The sequence below is a fragment of the Scyliorhinus torazame genome, chromosome 15, assembly GCF_047496885.1.
Source record: "Scyliorhinus torazame isolate Kashiwa2021f chromosome 15, sScyTor2.1, whole genome shotgun sequence".
Classification (NCBI taxonomy): domain Eukaryota; kingdom Metazoa; phylum Chordata; class Chondrichthyes; order Carcharhiniformes; family Scyliorhinidae; genus Scyliorhinus; species Scyliorhinus torazame.
In genome coordinates, this window is record NC_092721.1 from 119,238,513 (window position 1) to 119,264,066 (window position 25,554).

A 25,554-nucleotide genomic window follows, 5' to 3' on the forward strand; every position below is an offset into this window, starting at 1 on the left:
TATCCAATGACCATTTGAATGCCCTTAGTGTTGGCGAGTCCACTACTGTTGCAGGCAGGGTATTCCACGCCCTTACTACTCTGAGTAAAGAACCTACCTCTGACATCTGTCCTATATCTATCTCCCCTCAATTTAAAGCTATGTCCCCTCGTGCTAGACATCACCATCTGAGGAAAAAGGTTCTCACTGTCCACCCTGTCCAATCCTCTGATCATCTTGTAATCCTCAAGTCACCTCTTAACCTCTCTAACGAAAACAGCTGCATGTCCCTCAGCCTTTCCTCATAAGATCTTCCCTCCATACCAGGCAACATTCTGGTAAATCTCTGCACCCTTTCCAATGCTTCCACATCCTTCCTATGATGTGGCAACCAGAATTGCACGCAATACTCCAAATGCGGCCGCACCAGAGTTTTGTACAGCTGCAACATGACCTCATGGCTCCGAAACTCAATCCCTCTAACAATAAAAGCTAACACACCGTACGCCTTCTTAACAACCCTCTCAACCTGGGTGGCAACTTTCAGGGATCGATGTACATGGACACCGAGATCTCTCTGCTCATCCACACTGCCAAGAATCTTACCATTAGCCCAGTACTCTGTCTTCCTGTTATTCCTTCCAAAATGAATCACCTCACACTTTTCTGCATTAAACTCCATTTGCCACCTCTCAGCCCAGCGCTGCAGCTTATCTATGTCCCTCTGTAACTTGTAACATCCTTCCGCACTGTCCACAATGCCACCGACTTTAGTGTCATCTGCAAATTTACTCCTTCTACGTCCTCCAGGTCATTTATAAAAATGACAAACAGCAGTGGCCCCAAAACAGATCGTGTGGCACACCACTAGTAACTGGACTCCAGTCTGAACACTTCCCATCAACCACCACCCTTTGTCTTCTTCCAGCTAGCCAATTTCTGACCCAAACTGCTAAATCTCCCTGAATCCCATGCTTCTGTATTTTCTGCAGTAGCCTAACATGGGGAACCTTATCAAACACTTTACTGAAATCCATATGCACCACATCAACTGCTTTACCCTCATCCACCTGTTTGGTCACCTTCTCAAATAACTCAATAAGGTTTGTGAGGCACGACCTACCCTTCACAAAACCGTGTTGACTATCTCTAATCAAATTATTCCTTTCCAGATGATTATACACCCTATCTCTTATAAACCTTTCCAAGACTTTGCCCACAACAGAAGTAAGGCTCACTGGTCTATAGTTACCGGGGTTGTCTCTACTGCCCTTCTTGAACAAGAGGACAACATTTGCTATCCTCCAGTCTTCTGGCACTATTCCTGTAGACAAAGATGACTTAAAGATCAAAGCCAAAGGCTCAGCAATCTCCTCCCTAGCTTCCCAGCGAATCCTAGGATAAATCCCATCCGGCCCAGGGGACTTATCTATTTTCACACTTTCCAGAATTGTTAACACCTCCTCCTTATGAACCTCAAGCCCTTCTAGTCTAGTAGCCTGAATCTCAGTATTCTCCTCGACAACATTGTCTTTTTCCTGTGTGAATACTGATGAAAAATATTCATTTAGCACCTCTCCTATCTCCTCGGACTCCAAGCACAACTTCCCACTACTGTCCTTGACTGGCCCTACTCTTACCCTAGTCATTCTTTTATTCCTGACATATCTATAGAAAGCTTTAGGGTTATCCTTGATCCTACCTGCCAAAGACTTCTCATGTCCCCTCCTGGCTCTTCTTAGCTCTCTCTTTAGGTCCTTCCTAGCTAACTTGTAACTCTCGAGCGCCCTAACTGAACCTTCATGTCTCATCTTTACATAAGCCTCCTTCTTCCTCTTGTCAAGTGTTTCGACTGCCTTAGTAAACCACGGTTCCCTTGCTCGACCACTTCCTCCCTGCCTGACAGGTACATACTTATCAAGGACACGCAGTAGCTGTTCCGGGACATGCGCGGCCCCTGGCAATTCTCCCACCCGGCGTGGGGGGGTGGGGCGAATTCCGCCCATGGTTAGCACAGATGCTTCACAACGCCAGATACTGGCTTCAATTCCAAACTGGGACGACTGTGTATGGAGTTGGCACATTCTCCCCGTGTCTGCGTGGGTTTCCCCGGATGCTCTGGTTTCCTGCCACATTCCAAAGATATGCAGGTTAAGTGGATTTGCCATGCTAAATTGCCCCCAAGTGTCCAAAGGTTACGTGGGGTTACAGGAATAGATAGGGGGGATTGGGCCTGGTTAGGGTGCTCTTTCAGAGGTTCGGTGCAGACTCAATGGGCCGAATGGCCTCCTTCTGCGATGTAGAGATTCTGTGATTCTACATGCATAGAAGTCCCAACCATGTTCGTTGACCCAGTTGGGGGTGGCAAAGGCGTTTGCTGAGCTCATGAGGGAGATGGGAGGAGTGGACCCATGGTGGTTTTTACACCCAAGGGATCGAGAGCATTGTTTTTCTCCCCGGTGTACAAAGTGTATTCGAGGATTGACTTTTTGTGGTGGGAAAGGCACTGTTGGCTGGGGTTAAGAGGTTGGAGTACTCGGCAATTGTGATCGCGGATCATGCTCCGCATTGGATGGTTGTGGTTTTGGGAAAGGGGACAGCCCAGAGGCCGGGGTGGAGAATGAATGTGGGATTATTGGCGGACCGGAGTTTCTATGACAAGATAGGGAAGGTGATTGAGGCATGGCGATTGTGGTTTACGTGCACGGGGAAGGTCTCGCAGTCGGTGGTCTAGGAGGCTCTGAAGGCAGTGGTGAGGAGGGACGTGGTCTCGTTTAAGGCTGAAGTGGATAGGGAGGAGAGGGAGGAACACCAATGACTGATAGAAGAGATTTTGGAGGTGGATGTGAGGTATACGGGAGACACGGACCCGGGTCTCCTAGCAAAGAGGAAGGAGTTGCAGGCGTAGTTTGACCTATGGTCCACGGGGAAAGCAGTGTGTCAGTTGGGAACGGCGAGGGGAGCTGTCTATTAGTATGGAAGAAGGCAGGGTGTATGTTGGCAGGTCAGCTCGGCAGGGCGGCCGCAACGAGGGAGATAGTTTGGTTGTGAAATAAGCCAGGGGTGGTGAAGGCTGATTTGCTAAGGTGGGACAATCTCCCTCTCTCAATGGTTGCCTGGGTGGAGGCTGGTAAGGTGGTGGCTCCGCAACAGATTAATGAAGTGTTCGAGGAGTTCAATAGGGACCTGTATAGGTCAGAGCCACTGGAGGAGGAGCGGGAGATGAGGAGTTTCTGGATGAGCTGGAGTATCTGCGGTTGGGGGAGGCAGAGAGGGCAAGGTTCGAGAAGCAGGGGGGTCCTTGAAGGGGTTAAGGCAAAGTGAGAGGAAGAGTGCTGGAGGAGGGTCTGTGGTGTGAGGTATTGCGGAAAAGGCTTTTGATCGGGTGCAGTGGGGTTATTTGATGGCGGTATTAGAGAAATTTGGGATTGGGCCGAAGTTTGTGGCGTGGGTGCAGATGCTATATAAGGAGCCGATGGCGAGCATGCGCACAAACAGTATGAACTCAGGGTATTTTGCATTACTTCGGGGTACAAGGCAGGGATGGTCCCTGTCGTCCGTCCCCCCTTCTGTTTGCATTGGCTATAGAACCGTTGGCTATTGCGCTGAGGAGCTGGGGTTATGGAAGGGGACAATGGAGGGAGGGGGGGTGGAACATAGGGTATCCTTATATGAAGATGATTTGTTGCTGTATATTTCCGAGGCGAGCACTTCGGTGGGGAGCATAATGGGGTTGCTCCAGAGATTTGGGACATTTTCAGGGTACAAACTGAAGTTAGGGTAAATTGAGTATTTGTGGTCTCCCCTCCGGGAATGGGAGAGGGTGGGGGAGGGCTGCCATGCCGCCTGGTGGCATCTCATTTTAGGTATTTGGGGGTATAGGTGGCCCGGGATTCATGGAATCATAGAATTTACAGGGCAAAAGGAGGCCATTCGGCCCATCGAGTCTGCACCGGCCCTTGGAAAGTGCAACCCACTTAAGCCTACATCTCCACCCTAAACCCGTAACCCAGTAACCCCACCTAACCTTTTTGGACACAGGGCAATTTTGCAAGACCAATCCACCTAACCTGCACATCTTTGGACTGTGGGAGGAAACCGGAACACCCGGAGGAAACGCACACAGACACGGGGAGAACGTGCAGACTCCGTACAGACAGTGACCCAAGCCAGGAATCGAACCTGCGACCCTGTAGGATTCGGCAGGCTTCGGAAGTTTAACTTCATTAGTTTGGTAGGGAGGGCGAAGGCTGATTTGCTGAGGTGGGACAATCTCCCTCTTGTCATTGGTGGGACGGGTGCAGGCTGTAAAGATAAATGTTTGGCCGCAATTCCTGTTTTTGTTTCAATGACTGCCAGTCTTTTTGCCCAAGGCATTTTTCAGGGGGTGGATAGGTTGATCTCCTCAGTTGTTTGGGATGGGAAGATGGCCAGAATTAGGAGGGTGATACTGCAGAGGGGACGGCAGGCGGGGGACTTTGGCCTCCCAAATCTGTTCGGGGAGTCGGGATTGCAGGGCTTGGTAATGGCACCGCTCTCGATGGCCCCAGGGAAGTATACAGTGAGTCCTGTGGTGGTGGTCACGTTAAAGATCTGGAGGCAGTTCAGACAGCATTTTAGGTTGGGAGCTAGATTGGGGGGATGCCGCTTAGGAGGAATCATGGGTTTGAGCTGGGGAGGATGAATGCGAGGTTTTGGGGATAGGAAGAGAGGGGGTTTAAGAAAATGAAGGGTCTGTCCTGGGAGGGCAATTTGCGAGTTTGGGTTGGTATGGGGCGAAAGTTTCGGGTATATGCAGGTGTGGGACTTTGCAAGGAAGCTCTTTCTGACCTTTCCAATAGCATCTGCCTCCTCGTTGCTGGAGGCAGTGCTGACAGTGAGGGGGTTGGATAGGGGGCATGTCTCGGCGATTTACGGGAGTATTTTGGAGGAGAATGGGGTGGAAGAGTAGTGCTGGAGGTGTGAAGTGTTGCGGACGGTAAATGGACACGAGGCTGAAGATAGTGTACAGGGCGCACCTCACAAAATCCAGGATGAGTCTGCTGTTCGAAGAGATGGATGATGTCTGTGAGCGATGTGGGAGGGGCCCTGCGAACCATGTGCATATGTTTTGGTCCTGCCTGAAGCTGGAAAGATTTTGGAGGATGGTGTTCAGCAACATTTCGGGGGTCTTACATGTGAATGTGGAGCCCGGTTCCCTAGACGTCATATTCGGGGTGTGGACTGGCAGGAGCTGCAGGTGGGTGAGGAGCAGATGTTTTGGCCTCGCTGATTGCTCGTAGGCTGGTCTTGTTGGAGTGGAGGTCAGCTGCTCCACCCTCAGCCACGGCGTGGCGGGGGACCTGCTGGAGTTTCTGACCCTGGAAAAGGTCTGAGGGAGGCGAGTGATGGGTTCTACAAATGTTGGGCTTTGTTCATCATGCATTTTCGGGAGTTGGTTACCATTGACTGTTGAGCGGGGAGGGATTTGGGGGGCTGGAGTTTTTTTGTGCGGCCACAGAAATGCCTGTCTGCACCCTTCGCTATTGAGTCGCCAACCACTATTGCCTCTCCATTCTTACTCCTTCCCCTTTGTGTAGCTGAGCCACCCACAGTGCCGTGAACTACGCTCTGGCTGCACTCTCCAGAGGAACCATCAATCTCACTGTATCCAAAACAGAAAAGCGGTTCTTGAATGAGATGCATTTTAGGGATATCCTGACTACCTGCCTGCCTCCTTTCTTCTGACTGGTGGTTGTAATGATATGTATATAGTCAGGATAGTGAAGGGTTAATAATTGCATCTATGTGTAAATGAAACACACTAGAGGGCATTACTAATTCACTGCATTTAAGACAGCCTCTCTAGGAATTCTGGGAGAAACTGATGAGAACATGGAGAGCAAAGTGAAAGTTTTTTAAAATAAATTTAGCGTACCCAATTCATTTTTTCCAATTAAGGGACAATTTGGCGTGGCCAGGCCACCGAGACTGCACATCTTTGGGTTGTGGGGGCGAAACCCACACAAACACGGGGAGAATGTGCAAACTCCACACGGACAGTGACCCAGAGCCGGGATCGAACCTGGAACCTCAGCGCCATGAGGCAACAGGGCTAACCCACCACGCCACCGTGCTGCCCTTGAGCAAAGTGAAAGTTGATTAGAGATATATAGGTCAAGTCATGGTGTAGTTAGTAGTTAGAATATTGAATACTGTAGTACAGACTCAATATCATTTGTTTATCATTTATAACTCAGTAGAGAGTGCAAACTTCATTTAATTAGTAGTGTAATAATAAATTAGTTTGTTTCAATCTTTTGATTGATATATTCTTTGTCACCACCACATTGGGTCATTCTGGAGGAAAAGACAGAATACAACATATTACCAGTTGTGGTAATATAACAGTGGTCACCTATTCTCTCTCTGACTGCACTTCCTTAAGCTGTGGCTGACCATGCCTAAAAATGTACTACCCATGAACCTCTCAGCCTTGCAGATGCTCTGCTGAGTCACCAGTCTACGCACAAGCTCTGAAACCCAGCTCTCAAGTTGGCCAAAACTTCCTGCAAATGTGGTCATTCAGATAGCAAAGAGTGTCTAGGAATTCTCACATAGTGCAGGCCGTGCAAAACAAAGGAATGAGCTCCCCAGTCATACTTTAAGTTGAAAGATGTTTATGTTAATTTTTTTCCAAGTGCAAGTATTTTTAAAGTTATTTTAACTCTTACCGTTCCTTAATGTAGCTTTAAATTGGAGAAAAACAACTCACCTACTATTTACCAATCAGCGCTCGCCCTTATAGCCTCTGTCAGCTCAAGATGCTGCTGACTTTCTGTCCCAGTATTCTCCTCCTGCACTCTCCTCTAGGTTCTGTCCACGACGATGGCACTCTCTTTGCACTCTTTATTGAAGACTTCCCTCTCTCTCTCCACTCTTTATTGAGCTCTCACCTGTCTCTCTCCATGCTCTTTATTGAAGTCTCGTCTCTCTCCCTCCATGGTCTTTACTGAAGTCTCGCCTCTCTTCCTCCGTGCTCTTTACTGAAGTCTCGCCTCTCTCTCCAAATACAAGGATCTAAATAATTCTGCTACAGAACTGTGAACTGAGCCCCATGCTGCCTGGTCTTGCCCAGGTTGGGTTCTTGGTGTTCTTTCTGTTCCTCTCTCTGCTCCTTCTGGGCCTTTTGTAGACCCTGTACTGTCTGGCCTTGCCCGGGTCGGGTCCTGACCCAATGCTTCACTGCAATGCTGACTGCAGGAAATGCTTTCCCAACTACTTCACAGTGATGCTGACTGCAGAACACTATTCTCACACTGCTTCACTGCAATGCTGACTGCAGGCACAACTCCGCCCCCCCCCCCCCCCCCCCCCCCCCCCCCCCCCCCCCCCCCCACACACACCCAGAAAGCCAGCAGTGTGGTACAAATGGGTTGTTCATCACATGACTTGCCCCATGCTACAGCCATTGGTCGGCCAACACACCCATCCTTGTGGCATGATACCAATTGGAATGCAAAAAGACTCATTGCCCATTTGGATAATGCTCGACTGTCAGCCAAACAGCAAACCCCCTACATTTTCATTTTTTTAATATCTGGGAAAGATAAATGTGCAAAGAAAATGTAAATTAAAAAAAAATTAATATTCCAATGATCTTTCTCCAGGATTGCACACAGTGTCCTGGAGATCGATCTTCCAATTCCTGGAGACTCTGAGACATTCCTGGAGGGTTGGAAACCCTAGGTCTCAGGGAGCCCAAGAGGGGAAAACAATTCCTTGAGGAAAGTTTCCTATTGTGAGTGGCCCTATTTATATGGAGCAGAGTTGAAAATTCAACTGCCCAACCATTGCACCTCATTGTAAACTAACAATCAACAGGAGTTCAGTGAACTGCCCTGAGGCTCATCTTGTCTGAAGGTGGGAACTTGAAAAACATGTAAATGCTTCCAATTCCTGTCTGGATTAAAATCTCATGAAGACTGATATTTTCCACCCCCCAAAATAAACTTCCATTAGCATAATCTTTCACCAAAAGATAAAGAGGAAAAGCTCATTCGGCAATAACTTCCTGGCTCCCCAGCATCGCACTTGGGGGTACCCAATGATGCCCTGGGGAATCTCTCTTGGACGTTCCTGTCGTGTTAAGCACAGTAAGATAACACGGGCTGCAACTGGATGCAGCTTTACCTGAGAGATACTCCACACCTTTAAGTTAGTTCAATATGATTTATTGAACCTGTCACACAGTTAGCTCAATCCTCTATGAGTTTGACTCTCTGCTAACCTAGTGTGATTAATCTGTCTGACTGAACCAGACAGATTAATCTCTTAGCCACGTGCTGTAGGAGTTATATGATATGTACACCCTGACTCACACTGTAGATGCCACCAGTGGAAAGAGGCGGAGTGTGAGTGCCTCGTGCCTTTTGTAGTGGGAAACCATCCCCAAGTGTTCTGCCTGCTGATTGGTTATGTCCTTGTCTCTGTATTCATTAGCTGCCTGTTTGTATCTCATTATGTGCATGTCTGCATATCATGACAGTTCCCACATAAGGGATTATCCAGCAATTGTCCAGAAGGGCTAAGTTTCCCTGGACAATTGCACTGAACTGGGAACCATCCGATAAAACAATTTCAATCGTGAACATTGGACGGCTATCAGTTTTACACTCCGAGTTACTCTGAAAGAGTTAAAAGGAAAAAAAAACACATCTAATTTCAGCATAACACGTCTAAAGACCCAGACAGAGTCCCGCATGGGAGACCCCCGCAAAACCCCGAGCCTCAGTAAACTCAGTCGCCCACACCACCCCCACTCCCGAGCCTCTAGAGGTCAACCCAACACTGTTCCACCCCCAAATGAGTAACCCTCCCCCCGCGGTCCAACATACACCGCCCACTCCCACCCCCACTCTGCCCAGATCCAAGTCAGACTCCAACCAGCCTTCTCTTCCCAGTTCGATTATCCAACTCCACTTCCAGTCTAACACTTCACCCTCCCTTTCCACCCTCCACATCCCTAACATCGCTCCCTCCCTCACGGTCCCCAACACCTGCCCTGACATCCCAGTCCATCCCCCCCCCTCCCCTACACGGTCCGAACCTTGAACCTTAAACGTGCCCTTTCCAATTTGACCCGCTGTCTGACTCAGGCCCCATCAGTCCAATATCTGAACCTCCAACCACTTACCTTTGAAACTTACCTTCTCCCTTTCAGTAGTGCTTTTAAACATTTGCTTTACGGCAGCTAGTACCATAAAAAGGGGATGTGACACCCTTCTCTGCGCTTCATTATACTTCTGCAGCTGTGATAGCACAGTGGTTAGCACTGTTGCTTCACAGCACCAGGGTCCCAGGTTCGATTTCCGGCTTGGGTCATCATCTGTGTGGAGTCTGCATGGTCTCCCTGTGTCTGCGTGGGTTTCCTCCGTGTGCTCCGGTTTCCTCCCAAAAGTTAGGTAACTTGGACATTCTGAATTCTCCCTCTGTGTACCCAAATAGGCGTCAAGAGTGTGGCAACTAGGGGCTTTTCACGGTAACTTCATTGCAGTGTTAATGTAAGCCTACTTGTGACAATAAAGATTATTAAAAAAAATATATCCTCCTGTCCCTCTCTCCTGCAGTAGCTGGTGCCGCTCTGCCTGACCTCATGTCCTCCTTCAATTCCTTTTGCAGACTAGCGATCACTTGTAAGATACACGTGGCCAAGTATTCCCTTTCTCTTGATGACTCCTTTAAAGTATCCAAAAAGGTAGAGCAGATCAATACTCACTCTTGTTAAATTAATTCTCAGAATTTCCTGAATAAATATTGATAGAGTGTTGGTGCAGATTTGACAGTGCCCCAGAAATTCTCCTGGTGTATTTCAAAAGTTCTGTTCAAACCTCCACCAGCAAATGAAGAGTAAAAGGTGAAAGACCTTTAAGTAGCACTCAAAATCCTGCAGAATTGTTTACTCCCAATTGCCTGGCCCCTGCTTGGAGAGGACAGTAGAGAAGGTGTTATCCATCAACATACCATGCAGTTTTGTTAATGAGCATGGGCAGGCAATTTAAGTGGCAACAGCTCTTTAACCATCCTATGGTCGGCTGTTCCTCGGGCAAACATCAATTCTTTCACCAAGATCGTGTCTTGTGCTAAAGTCCAGCTAAATCATCCTTTCATCTCAAGGCCCTCAACGTGGCCACTTTGGAGGCTCTTTGCAACCGAAAAAGCATTTCAAAATCACTCTTTTTTTCTCTCTTTTAGTTATTGGATAAATATCACTCTCTACTAGGTTCATGGAGACAGGCTCACAGGCCTTACTAACAGTGCTATAATGATCAATGTATAATGATCATACTAACAGTAGGATAGATTTTCAACTTGTCTCCCAGATATGAAAGTTGCATTGTGGATAGATTATGAAACTACCTGATTTTAATTTCCATTGAAATAAATGGAAATGAATATTGAATGATTTGTATAACAGATGGATGATCCACAACATCAGTTTATGCCAAGCAACAAATTGAGATTCTAACTCATGCCCTCTCTTTATGTTTTGATTTTTCTCTCAAACTTATTTTATTATTCCCAAGTTAAGTGATTTGGAAACATGTGTTGTAATGTCACAAATCACACGTAGTATGGCTTGCTGCATGACTTCTAAGATGTTACACAAAAATAGGCAGTAAAAATAGGCATCTCCGTGACAACAAGCATTTCCCATTCTAAAGCATTGCCAGCATTGTGTGTGTCGAACTTGGTTTGAAAAGAATTGATAGCTACTTTTACAAAATCACAAAATATGGAAACAGCTCAATGGAAGATGCTGATTTAATTTAATACTTCCACAGCTGCAACAGCTTTTCCCAGCTGGGAATATAGATATTTCTGAGGCTAGAAAGGGCATGTGGGTGCCTTTGCACATTAATAGGAGTGTTAATAAATAACTCTCTAGTCTGGAATGCTTGGAACCAAGTCATTGTCTGGATTCCAGAATTTTTTGAATCATGCAATAGCATTAGAATGTCTAATCACAAATGTATGAAATAGAAAACACTGTTTTATATTTAGATATAAATATTTTCTAGAAGCATAAGCAGCGATAAGCAATTACGATGCATTATAATCAATGTATGGACTGATGCCATACAACCAGGGCAGCACGGTAGCACAGTGGATAGCACTGTTGCTTCACAGTGCCAGGGTCCCAGGTTCGAATCCAGGCTTGGGTCACTGTCTGTGCGGAGTCTGCAGGTTAGATGGATTGGCCATGATAAATTACCCTTGGTGTCCAAAAAGGTTAGGTGGGGTTATAGGGTTGCAGGGATAGGGTGAAGGTGTGGGCCTGGATAGGGTGCTCTTTCCAAGAGCCGGTGCAGACTCAATGGGCTGAATGGCCTCCTTCTGCACTGTAAATTCTTTGAACCTGATGGCTTCTCAGGTTTGCCTCCTCATCAACTCTTCGTGGTGTTCGGACGTGGTGCCCCTGGCGAACTACTGCTCCCCAGACCTGGAATACCTGACTGTGAAGTGCCGCACAGACTACCTTTCACGCGAGTTCATCTCTGCCATCAAAATGGCGATCTGGATACCACCCCAGGTGGAAGTGAAGAAAGCGCTTGATGAATTGTACACCGCTATAAATAACAACAAAACAAAATACCCTGAGGCCTTGTTCATCGTGGTCGGGGACTTAAACCAGGCCAAACTCAATAATGTACTGCCAAAATTCCACCAACGCATCTCCTGTCCCACCAGTGGCGCCAACATCCTTGATCACTGCTACACAAACATCAAGGGCACCTACCGATCCATCCTCCGACTGCACTTTGGAAAATCGGACCACAAGACAGTTCTCCTTCACTCGGCATACAAACAGAATCGAAAGCGGGAGAATCCAGTTAAGAAGATCATGTAATCCTGGTCTGAGGCAATAGAAGACCTCCGATGCGACTTCTTGGAGTCAGTAGACTGATCCGTATTCAAGAACTCAGCGGCCAACCTGAACGAGTATGCCACTACTGTCATAGACTTCATCAGCAAGTGTGTAGAAGATTTTGTGCCAAAGAAGGTAATACCATGGTTTAACTGGGGGATTCACTCCCTCCTGAAGGCCAGGTCTGTTGGTTCAAGACAGGCGACCCTGACCTATGCAAGAAATCTAGGTATGACCTCTGCATGCCATCAGATATTTTGCATCCGCAATACCAGACTAAACTGGTGTCACAGACGAACGACAGACTCAGTTCGGTTGTGGCAAGTCTTAAATAACATAATGGACTACAAAGCGAAGCTGAGCAGAATCTCCGGCAACAGCGCACCCCTCCCCGATGAACTCAATGCATTCTACGCTCGTTTCGAGCATGAAACCAACAAACTTGTCAACTGCCCCAGCAGCCTCAGGCACATCCATACCTACCAGCTTCCAAAATCAGATCGGCCTTCTTGAAAGTGAACCTTTGGAAAGCAATGGATCCTGACGGAGCCCCAAGTCATGCACTCAATCCTGCATGGACCAACTGGTGCGTGTGTTCGCAGACAACTTCAACCTCTCACTACTCCATTTTAAGGTTCCCACCTGCTTCAAGAAGACCACCATCATACCGATGTCAAAGAACAACCAGGCAACTTGCCTCAATGACTACCCATCCGGTGGCCTTGACAGCTATCATGAGACACATCATACTCCATACTCCCAGAATGCCTTGATCCACTTCAATTCGCACACTGCCACATTCAGTCCATAGCAGATGCCATCTCCCTGGCCCTGCACTCATCCCTGGAGAATCTCAACAACAAGGACACCTACATCAGACTCCTATTTATTGACTACAGCCCCGCCTTCAACACCATAATTTCAGCCAAGCTCATATCAAAACTTCAAAACCTAAGACTTGGCTACTCCTTCTGCAACTGCAAGCCTAGAAGTTTGCTGATGACACAATCTGAGTGGGTCGGATCTCGAACAATGAAGAGTCAGAGTACAGGAGGGAGATAAAGAACCTAGTGACGTGTTATAATGACAACATTAAGGGGCGGCATGTGGCGCAGTGGATAGCACTGGGACTGCAGTGCTGAGGACCCGGGTTCGAATCCCAGCCCTGGGTCACTGTCCGTGTGGAGTTTGCACATTCTCCCCATGTCTGCGTGGGTTTCACCCCCACAACCCAAAGATGTGCAGGTTAGGTGGATTGACCACACTAAATTGCCCCTTAATTGGAAACAAAAATAATTGGGTACTCTAAATTTATAATAAAAAAAATAATGACAACAATTTTTTCCCCAACGTCAGCAAAACTAAAGAGCTGGTCATTGACTTCAGGAAGCAGAGTGTCTGCATCAATGGTGCCGAGCTGGAGATGGTTGACAGCTTCAAATTCCTAGGTGTGCACATCACCAATAATCTGTCCTGGTCCACCCACGTCAAAGCTACGACCAAGAAAGCACAAAAGTTGCCTATACTTCCTCAGGAAACTAAGGAAATTTGGTATGTCCACTTGCCGCCTTGGGAAAGCAAGCAGCATAATCAAAGATCCCTCCCACCCGGATTATTCTCTCTTCCAACCTCTTCCATGCAAAAGTCTGAGAACAGCTCACAGATTCAAAAACAGCTTCTTCCCCACTGTTACCAGTTTCCTGAATGACCCTCTTATGGACTGAACCGATCTCTCCACGCATCTTCTCTACTGAGTAGTATTACACTCAGTATGCTTCACCCAATATCTGTGTCTATGTATGTATCGTATGTCCTATGTATTTTCATGTATGGAACAATCTGTCTGGACTATATGTAGAACAATACTTTTCGCTGTACCTCGGTACATGTGAGAATAAATCCAAACCCTAGGACTGATCATTTAAAAAGTACTACTTTCCCAAATGACCAACAGAAATAACCGAAGGACAAAATTTCACATTTTAATATTTTTGTTACTAATTCATGGGATGTGAATGTTGCTGCCTAGACCAGCATTTATTGCTCATCCCTAATCTCCTTGAGAAGCTTGTGGTGAGTTGCTTTCTTGAACCCTTGCAGTCCATGTGATGTAGGTATATCCACAGTGCTGTTAGGAAAGTGGTTCCTGGATTTTGACCCAGCGACAGTGAAGGAGTGACAAATTTATTTTCCAGGTCAGGCTGGTGAGTGACTTGGAAGGGAACTTCCAAGTAGTGGTGTTCCCAATGGTGATGTGTCTTCTGCCGTCTCCTCCTACATGGTAGCAGTCGTGGATTTGGAAGGTGCTGCTGAGGGAACCTTGGTGAGTTCCTGCATCTTGTAGGTGGTACAGCGGCTACTGTTTCAGTGTGAAGAGAGTGAATGCTTGTTGAGTGGGCTGCTTTATCCTGGATGGTGTGAAAAGCCCCTAGTCAACACATTCCGGCACCTGTTCGGTTACACAGAGGGAGAATTTAGAATGTCCAATTCACCTAACAGCACTTAACAGTCTTTTGGGACTTGTGGGAGGAAACCAGAGCACCCGGAGGAAACGCACGCAGACACGGGGAAAGCATGCAGACTCCGCACAGACAATGACTCAAGGGGGAATCGAACTGGGACCCTGGATCTGTGAAGCAACTGTGCTACCCACTGTGCTACCATGCCACCGTCTGCGTTTATGCTTCCAAAGTACTGTACTAAAATGTTTGGACAGATGGTATTTCAGAACAATAGATTTCTTAATCAAAGAGGTTACAGTGTATGTATAATTGGCTATCAAATAAAATTATGAGCAACCATAAGCACTTAAATTTCAGATCATTGGCTTTTATAGCTCAGCAATTATAGCTGAGCAATAATTGTTAAATTGGTGTGACAAATGCAATATTTTAGATATATTGGATTATAAACATTTCACAATTTAAGGGTTAAAAGCCTGGGTTAGAATCTTGTTTTTCGGAGCCAGAGATGAAATTGACCAGAGTAAAAAGCCTGGGTTGTTTGCCCAGGTGGCACTGCCAGCTGGCAGGACTACTGTCAGGTTGGCACCGCCAAGGTGCCAAGCTGGCATTCGTTGCGTGCTTGCGATTGGGCCGGGATTGACCACCATGGGTGTTAGAGGATGCGGGGGACAGGGGGGCTGGACCCTCCCATGTTGTGTTCAGTCTGGGGGGAGTTAAGTGATTTTATTTGTGGGCCTCGGAGAGCGGGACACCATTTTTAAATGGCGTCCCGATCTCTCGCTACAATGGGCAGTTCCGGCGAGCAGAGCACTCCGATGTAAAAAACGGGGCAATGTGCGGCCTCGGCTGCGCGTTCCCCGTTCAGACCCCTTATTCAACACGGAGAGCATTGAATAGCCACATGTTTCTCGGCATTGTGAGTATCGGGAAACACGTGGCTAAACGCACTCGCCAGGGGATTTTGTTCCCTTTTGGGAAGATCGTGCCCAATGTGTTTTCAGCCTGGAGAGTTAATGTGATTTCAGCCTGGTAAGTTAATTTCTTTCCAGCTTGGGAGATTATGTCATTGCTGGGTGGAGCTAATGCATTCAGACATTTAGTGAAAGCTTTTGAGTGGAGATTTTGATCTAGCTACTCTTAGACCACAAGTAAAGTCTCTTAGCATAGGTTAGTAAACAAAAAAGATTAATAGTATTTAAAGCAGTGCCAACTTTTGAAACAGCTTTTTGAAGATTTCCAGCCAGAGTCTGCAGGTGTTCTAACTAGAGCCAAATCCGTTCCGGAAAGCAAGTATTTCTCTGTGCCATTCGGATGTCGAGTGGAGTAGATTGAGAGCTGTATGTTTTTTTTCTTATTGATTAATTGCTAATAGAGATAGTAATTACGGGTATTACATATATTGTATTTAGTGGTACTGTTTAAGGAGTAGTTGTAAGCTATTTACGGGTGTGTTGTTAAAGAGTATAATATGGTGTGAATAATAAAGCTTGTTTAAAATACCAAATCCCTATTTCTTCGTGAAGTATTATTTCCACACAGTCTTACAAAATAAACTGAAATATTGGGGTTTTAGTCCAGTATTCCTAGCCACTGTTGGGGTCTGGTCTAGGATCGTAATATTGGTTTATGACAGTTTATGCGTCAAAGGCATCATATAAATACACTTTGTTGTTGTTGCTGCCCAAATGTTTTAGATCTAATAGTACACATTTTATCTACACCCAATGTCCTTCACTTATTAATATTAATGGGAATACTCCATTGTCAATTACAGTTGGAATTTAAGAACTGGAAATGAGAGACTGGAATTCCTTAGTATCTTCATGTTAACAGGAATAAAAAATACATCTTTTGGTTAAAGGCACTTGCTTCTCTCATTACAAACATTTAATTTTGTTAATTAAAATACATATATGTTAATTGTTCCTATTGCAACTTCACCATGAGTCATGGGGACGGATAAGAATTCATTGTGGTAATAATTATTTTACAATTGACAATCAGGACAGTCACATTGACAATGGCACTGATATATTGACATTCACATGTGTCTCTTTGGAGAGTCCACAAGTTCACAAGGGGTGGCTTAATGAAGGCGATTCAAACATCTTACTGCTATTTGCAGTATCAGTGTTAGTTTATTACGATGTATTGCGGCTATCATGTGTAAAATGTGCTGTATTTGTGACAAATATATCTGAACATTATGGCATTTTGAGCACTTTAATCATTAATTTATTCCATATTCTTGATTTTCAAATTAAAGTATATTTCATTATTAGTGGACCGTAAAACGGATGAGCAATTAGAACTCTCTATTACCTATGCAAACTGAAAGTTAACAGCATACATAAATGTTTCTAAGTAGTGTGAAGAAGCAACATAGCTGTTAGTCAAAGGAATTGTTTGGTAAAGTGATGTGCAAGGAAGTTTACTGGGTTGGGTAATAATGTAATCAATTACACAACATTGCTATATCATGCATTCTATTGCTTAATTAAGATGAAGGAATGGATTATAAATGAAACAGGCTGTCTGGAAACTCATCAGTTCATATCTTTTTATTAAAACAGTAAAAATACATACAAGGCCAAACGGTACAAACACTAATTTTGTGTTGGAGAAACAGGGTACCCTCCCCTCAGTATCAACGTATGGGGAGGGGGGTAGGATATTCTGATTATTAAAACAGTTCACAACACATTTCTACAAAAAACAAATGGTACACGCACTAAATTTTGCGCGGGAGAGACCAGATACCCTCGCCTCTGTACCAACAGAAGGGAAAGGAAGGGGGTGGTGAGGAGAGAGGGGAAAGGAAGGTGGTGGGGAGGGAGGGAGTCGGGGTGTTGGTGGAGGGGGGCCCAATAGGGCACTGCCTGAATTATCTACAGAGGCAGAAAAAAAATAAAAGAACGTTCAATTATGATGTGCCAGGTTCCGGACACAGCAACCATTAAGTAACATGAGTCAGAAGTGAAGGTCAGTGAATCGGGTTTTTTTTTTCCAGGAAACTCGGGAGTGCAACGCCTCCATTTTTACGCCGGCATGGGGACATAGCCCCATTTTGGGAGAATCCAGCCCATGGTCTATTTTAATGGTTAGCTGCCCGCCCAAAACAGGTATCCTCAGACAGCTTGCTGGCTTTGAGCCTCGAAGATCAAACAGCTCAGAGGCCACTAAATAATAAATAATCTTTATTGTCACAAGTAGGCTTACATTAACACTGCAATGAAGTTACTGTGAAAAGCCCCTAGTCGCCACATTCCGCATCTGTTCGGGTACACAGAGGGAGAATTCAGAATTCTCAGCTGGTACGGGAATTGATCCCGCGCTGCTGGCCTTGTTCTGCATCACAAACCAGCTGTCTAGCCCACTGAGCTAAAATAAATCCTTTGTGGAGGGGTTTCAACAGATTTTCATACTTGGGAAAAGAGAAGCCTGGGAGGACAGCTACCCAATCCTTTTCCATGGAATCCGGAGGAGTACTGGGTTGACTGTCCTGGCATCTGGATTGGTATCACTGCTCCCACTTTTTGTTGACAATTTGAATTCAGAAACTCATTACAAACAAGGAGGGGGGTAGCTACTTCAAAATGACAAAAGAAGTTGGACTAAACTTGTAAATGGATGGCATTTGACCATGGCCAATTATATTGCTGCTCACAGGAAAGCTGACTCACAAATTCTGTAGTGCGGATAAGGAATGGTGATGAAATAGCTGATAAAGAGAATTTGGGATCTTAGTCGCCTCATTTCTCAACATATACAAATACAGAACCATTTCAGAAACAACTGGATAACACATTGAAGGCATTTTAGGGTCAGTAGATGAGCTACAATGGGCCAAATGCCCTTCTTCCATCATGGCAAATTATGAAGGAGAGTTGAAAAATAACTTTGCAATAGAAGGTAGTCAACAATATATGTACAAGAATCTTAGTTATCCCTTGTAGATTGTCTACTTCTCCAAAATGGTATGGGAGATGCAATTATACAACATAAAACACAAAAACTTCTGGTTTGAATTTTTGTGTTTTATGATGTGTTATTCTGCACAGAGAGGATAAAGCAGATTTATAAAATGTGGTTTAAGCCAATTATACTTCTAAGGGAATTCCACTGTTTCTGTGACATTGATTGCCAATGCATGTTAAATCTGTTGACATACCTAATGAAATTATCTATTCTGGAGGGACTTTTTTTGTGCCCATTCATTCATTCAGAAGCTAAACCAGTAAATGTTAATATACAGATTGACAGGCCATGGAACCAACAAGCTTAATGTCTCTTATTGCTGGATCATTAAGAAAAATGTCTGAAGAAGCTAATAATAGCCAGACATCTAACCTTGCAAGGTATGGGATCTGCTGGCTGCACTTTGATGGTTGATTTCAAAAGAAGTGTTGTAACATAAAATAATTCCCACAGCATCATTAACAGCTCAGGTTACTCAGTTCCAACCCTGGTTGGCAATCTGGACTCTGAATGCATTGGAAATTCATATCACTGCACTGTGACTTCTTCATCCAAGGCCTGTTAATAATCACTCCTGTCTATTTAGTGGGCCCATGTCTTCGCATAGCACACCCACTTCCTTTTTAAAAAAAATCTTTTTATTGGCATTTCTCATATTTATGAACAATTGTATATAAAGATCGCGGGCGAAATTCTCCGGTATCGGCGCGATGTCCGCCGACTGGCGCCCAAAATGGTGCAAATCAGTCGGGCATTGTGCCGCCCCAAAGGTGCGGAATGCGCATCTTTGGGGGCCGAGCCCCAACCTTAAGGGGCCAGGCCCGTGCCGGATGAATTTCCGCCCCGCCAGCTTGCGGAAAAGGCCTTTGGTGCCCCGCCAGCTGGCGCGGAAATAACATCTCCGGGCGGCGCATGCGCGGGAGCGCCATCAGCAGCCGCTGACGGCATTCCCGCGCATGCGCAGGGGAGGGAGTCTCTTCTGCCTCCGCCATGGTGGAGACCGTGGCGAAGGCGGAAGGGAAAGAGTGCCTCCATGGCACAGGCCCGCCCGCGGATCGGTGGGCCCCGATCGCGGGCCAGGCCACCATGGGGGCACCCCCTGGGGCCAGATCGCCCCGCGCCCCCCCCCCCCAGGACCCCAGAGCCTGCCCGCGCCGCCTTGTCCCGCCGGTAAGGTAGGTGGTTTAATTTACGCCGGCGGGACAGGCATTTTAGCGGCGAGACTTCGGCCCATTCGGTCCGGAGAATCGTGGGGGGGGGGGGGCCCGCCAACCGGCGCGGCGTGATTCCCGCCCCCGCCGAATATCCGGTGGTGGAGAATTCGGCAACCGGCGGAGGCGGGATTCACGCCAGCCCCCGGCGATTCTCCGACCCGGCGGGGGGTCGGAGAATCTCGCCCCACATTTTTCTTACCCGCGTTAATTTACTTTATTTTACAGAGAGGTTTATTTTGTCTTTCATTTAATTGACCTTATATACATTTTGCGGCCCTCTGGATCCTCCCCCCTCCCCCCCCCCCACCCCTCCCTTCCACTCTTCCTCCCCCCCCCCCATTTGGATTCAGCTGTGATTTGCTTTTATTTTCAGGGAAAGCTCCCTCCTCTTCTCTTCTTATGTGGTTTCCCCACCTTCCTTCCATCTCTCCCCCCCCCCCCCCCCCCCCCACATGCCACCCCGGATTGCGCACTCCTTTGGTTCTTCATGTATCTTGGTTTTTTATTCTTAACTTACTCCTCGCTGCTGGCCTCAAAGAGGTTTTTGAACAGGCCGACAAACCACCCCCCAAGTCTCCAGGATGCCTTCTTCCAACCCTCGGATGGCGTACTTAATCTTCTCCAGGTAGAGAAATTCCGAAAGGTCAGCGAGCCAGTCTGCAGCTGTGGGTGGTGCTGATGATCAACAGCCGAGCAGATTTCTCCAGCGTGCAATTAGGGAAGCGAAAGCAAGGGCTTTGGCCCACTTCCCCATGTGTAGTTCTGGCTGCTCTGATACCCCAAGATTGGCATTATTGGGCATGGCTTCACCCTCACCCCCTCAACCCTGGACATTGCCTCGGCGAAGGCTGCCCAGAACCCAACAAGTTTGGGACAATCCCAGAACATGTGGGTGTGGTTGGCCGGGCCCCTCTGGCACCGTTCACATTTATAGCACATCCACTTCCTAACTCTCATCCACCCTATTGGAACTCAGAACTATGTGTGATGGCCTAAACTGGGGCACAACTCAAAGGTCTCTTGTCCTTCTCTCGCATTCTTCTCCTTCAAGCTCCACTCCAGTATTTATGAATAATGACCTACCTGAAAGGGATATAGGCAGATTTCCCAATAACTTTCAAATGGTTGATATATACTGGAGAAGAAAACCTAAAGGTATGGGTAAAGAGTAAGGTAGTGGAAATACATTGGTTGCAATTTCAAAAAAACACATGATGACCATGTACTGGTAACATCCAACATTTTCTTTTGCGTAATGTCCCTTGAAGACCAAAGCGGACCAAAGGTGGTTAATTGGTTCCAAATCATGGCATCTTTAGCTTCCAAGAAATTCCTGTGATTCAAGGTTGCCATGCGAATAAATGGCTACGAAGCACAGGGAAAATAGGAAGCTAATTGCAGTGAGATTGGGTTTGAATTTTCTATTTGACAGATTAAAACACACTGAGAATTCAGATGAAGAGACAAAGCAAGCTTCTCTGTAAATTAAACAGCATTATGTTTGGTATTCTTTGAACAGATCGTGATGCAGAAACAGGCTTCTTAGATAGCGCAGAGACTGTATTATTGTGCATGTTATACAGTTGGAAAGCACAGAGAACAGAAGACAGCGAGGACAAGGACTTATGAATTGGACAATACCAATTGTTGCTGTTCAGTATCGCTGGAGCTAAGCAAGCTGTTTATAAGAATCAATGATGGAAGTCTTTCCAGATTCTGTGCCATCTGCACTGTTGTGACGTGAATTACAGAGAATCCAGACATGTGGCCTTGTTGGTGGTAACCATATCGGGGAACATCACGTGGAATTGGGCTGTTGGTGATTGAGACTTAAGGATCAAAATGATTGAGTGGGAACTGAGAGATCCGACATAGCGAAGGCTGAGTTGGAAAGATTATGAGATTTTAAAAACATTATAGATCTCTACAGGGATCGTAACAACCAATATGATGGATTGAATGGCCTTTTGTGTTGTAAAATGTTATGATTTCAGGAATGAAATTGTCAGAAATAGATTCAAGCCTTTGCGGATTGATTCTATTTTTGTGACCTTTTTTTACCAAGGTATTGAACTCTAATTATCTCACAATGTCTCCGAACTTCTGTGTATCATTTAAGTATTAGGTGAAACAAATAGTTTGAACCTGTAACGTTGAGTTGAAAGTATTATTTGCTGCTTTTCAAAAATGTGGAATGTGGAGGGCAACCCATAGAATCTCCAATGATCAGTACAACAATTGGGGGAAATAATTAATTCTTGGTTCACTTTCTTGGATTTGATAGTGAAATGTCGGCTTCGATCATTATCTTTGACGTTTACCTTCCTCTGATAATTAAGCAGTTTAGGGAAAGTTTATAACAATACATGATGTGGTATGCTGTCAGATGTAGGCTCAATTGGCCAAAGGGCATGTTCTTATCCTATACTGTATATTAATCATCATCGTTTTGTGATGATGATCTTCCAAATTCATATTCATATCATCAATAAGAATGCCTATTTGCTCCTCTGTATTATTGCCTGACTTCATCCATGTTTTATATCATCTGCTGTTGAAACCCTCATTCCTGCTTTTGTTACCTCTAGGCTTACTCCTTCCTGGTCTCCTATATTCACCATCCATGCGCTTGAGGTTAACCTGCTGCCAATGTCTTAATTTGCAGAAAATCTCTTTCCCCTATTACCTCTGTACTCACGGACCTACACGGGGACCTGATTTAGAAACAGCTTAATTTAAAAAGTTGTATTCTTTCTTTTGAATCTCTCCATGGCCTCGCCCCTCTCAATTTCAGTTTTCTGCAATTCTCTGATTCTGGCCTCTTGGGCATCTCCCAATTTGCTATATAAATGCTATGGTTACAAAAGCAAATCAGAGTTTGAAAATCCCATGGCGAGTAACTCACCTTCTGACTACCCAAATCCTGTCCACCATCTACAGGGCACAAGTCAGGAGTGTGATGGAATACTCTCCACTTGCCCGGATGAGTGCCGCTCCAATAACACTCAACACCATGCAGGACAAAGCAGCCCATTTGACCCATCACCTTAAACATTCACTCCCCCCACCACCACCACACACAGCAGCAGTGCTGTCACTTGCAACATGCCCTGCAGTAATGTGTCAAGCCTCCTTGAACAGCTCATCCAGACCTGAGGCCATTATCACCCATAAGGACAAGGGCAGCAGACACATGGGAACACCAGCACCTGCAAGTTCTCCTCCATGCACCATCGTGACTCAGAACAATATTGCTATTCCTCCATTGTTGCTGGATTAAAATCCTGGAATTTATGTTGCATGTATTAAAATATGTTGTTATTGTTACTCTCCATATCGCCAGCATCTTAAAGAAATATTCACAAACTACTGAAAAGACATGCCGAGTAACAGGATCACATATGAGGCAATTTGAAATGATTGTGCTGCGTGTTGGCATGGAGCTAGTCACAAGCATTATACACTGTCCACAAATAGCTATCTGCAGAGGTGCCATGTCATTGCTCAGTGTATTGCATTCTCCACTGTCCCAATACTTTTGAGATCAGAACGCAGAGGGAGAGGTCAGTAAGTCTTTTTCTAAACCCTGCTCTGACACTTGCATGGGAACGACAATACGTTCCACTCATGGTTACAAGAAGGTCGGTTATTTTTGAATCGCCGCACCCGTGTGCAAAGAGGAGGAAAGCAAGATCAGATTCCTAAAACAGGGCAAAGACGGAGAGTGAGAGCGAACGGGGGATCTGCCTGAGGAACTTCCTTCATTCAATTAGACAACGGTTAATAATATAGAACAAACTACACGGATCACTATGAAACTCAGCGTGGCCTTATTCTTCGCCGGGGTATTTGGAGCTCTCGGAGTTCTACTCTTTCTCGTGGCTTTCGGCACAGACTACTGGCTGCTGGCCACTGAAACATGTCCCTCCGTCCAAAATAGAACGGATTCAATCTCTGCAGAGGTTAGTGTCAATCTCCGTTATGTTGCAGACTTCAGCAACCAGAACTAGTGGAGGAGCAGAGAATAAAATCGTCCAAACAACTAAGTATGATAAAACCTGGATGTATTTGATTGCAATACATGAAAATTAAAACGTAGTGGTTTCATTCATTTCTGCATTATCTATTCACACGACCTGAAATTAAATTTTGTTTGGGAACGCCGAAAGGGGTTCTGGCGAATACAGATGATCAATTTCGAGGATGTAACATGTATTCAAACTTTAAACTCCACAGTATATCGCTCAGTATTCCAACAGATACTGGTCGCTGTCGTCCTAAGACTTCTATGATTTAACGGTAATAAATGTCCTTTATGAAGCATTCCTGCCAGTTTATACTAAGTCACCATTTTAACACTAGCAGCTTTTAAATATAAAATGCAATGTATTTACTCATGGTGAATTGCACTTACAACGTGAATTATTGTCCTGGAAGAAAATAATAGTGGATAATACAGTAAAAAAAAATTAATAAATTGTGAAATTAAACTCGTTTTCTCAACCAGCATCTAATTAGTACATGGCAGTATTAACCATTAAGATTGCAGAATAAAATATGCTGGATATTCAGCATTTCAGGCAGTAGCAATCAAAATTCCATTACATACTCTCCTGCACTCTGGAAATGTCTTTACCGTCTTAAATATTACTGAATAAAGCTCAGAACCTTGGCCAAAATTTTTACTGATGTAGTGAAAATTAAGTAAATTAAGAGAGGAATGTACTACTACCATCATATTGAAATTATTTCAGTGTTTAAAAGTTTGAGACTTAATAATGCCATGGTAGGTGGTCTCTGGATTGAGTGTGAAGTTGGGAGCTCAGTCCATGTTCTATTGTGACAGCCTGGTTCAGATTGAGATACTGGCTGCACAGGGGGATGGCCTTTGCCACAAGGGAATAGAGTGTGCGCTGGACCAAAGATTACGGTTTCACAATGTTTAACTGGTGGAATTTGCAGCTCATACAACACTGATGCTGGACAAGCTGTCCGACAACATAGACTGGTGGAGCTCGGTGTTGTCAGCATACAAATGGAATCTCACCCCATGTTGGTGGATGATGTCGCAAATTTGGTGTGTTGAAGAGGAAGGGGACAACAATAGATAAAAGGTAGACTCCAGAGTTAATGATGCAGGGTTGAGAAGTGAAACTATTTTGAAAGATGTTTTGGTTACAACCAGATAGATAGGAGTGGAACCAAGTAAGGGCAGTTCCACTGAGCTGGTGTGGTGCACATTGCCAAAGGCTGCAGAGAAGTCAAGGAAGGATGATGCATTCCTAAAGTACAATGCTAAGGATTTTCTCATAGGTCCTCCAATGTGGGCACTGTTGGTTCAGCAGAAGGTCAGCAGATACCCAAGAAACCCTGAGGAAATAATTTGTGTAATAACTGAGTCACTGCAGGAAAAATATAAAGCAATGGAAAAGGTGCAGCATTGGTTCACTAGGATGTTACAAGGAATGAAGCATTACAATTATCAAGAGATGCTTGAGAAGGATTACTTCTGTTCTGCCTGGAATGGACGTTGGAAACTCTGCTAGCCCCCCACCGGGCGGAGCATCGGTGCGAGGGTGGCACCGACCGTTTGGTCTTAAGACTAGACGTATGCTCCGGACATAGCCTCAAAATCAGAGAATCCAGCCCTATTTCTTATTGTTGGAGAATCTAGATAGTTCAAGGGGTGGACTTGGTCTGTTGGGTATTAGTTGTGGCAAATGCCATCCATTTTATTTGAAATAATAGAAAGAAAAGATACAAGTAATTTCTTTCTGCAGATAGATATCATGGAATTCTTTATCAGAAGGAATAGAGGAGGCATAAACATGCACATTATTTGAGAAAAAAGTAAGTGTACACTGGAAGCAGAGGAAAATACAGGATTATGAAGGCAGAGCAGGGCAGTGGGATTAGCTTTGGATCATTCAAAGATCAGACTCCGATGTGACAAGCTGAATGACCTTCTTCTGCAGGGTAAAGATTAATGGCTTTTTGATAGCGTGAGATA

General features: G+C 45.4%; 1 protein-coding gene across 3 annotated transcripts in view; it reads left to right on the forward strand.

The window, feature by feature from the left end:
• Window positions 1-25,554, forward strand: part of tmem182a (transmembrane protein 182a) — a 151,158-nt gene that overhangs the window by 28,367 nt on the left and 97,237 nt on the right. The window contains exon 1 of one of the 3 annotated variants that reach the window (XM_072476639.1): window positions 23,027-23,506. The exons of the other annotated variants lie outside the window; for them this stretch is intronic. Within the exon in view, the coding sequence (XP_072332740.1) occupies window positions 23,357-23,506 (150 nt within the window). The 5' untranslated portion in view covers window positions 23,027-23,356. Of the gene's footprint in view, window positions 1-23,026; window positions 23,507-25,554 lie in introns of those variants that run through there. 3 annotated transcript variants of the gene reach the window in all.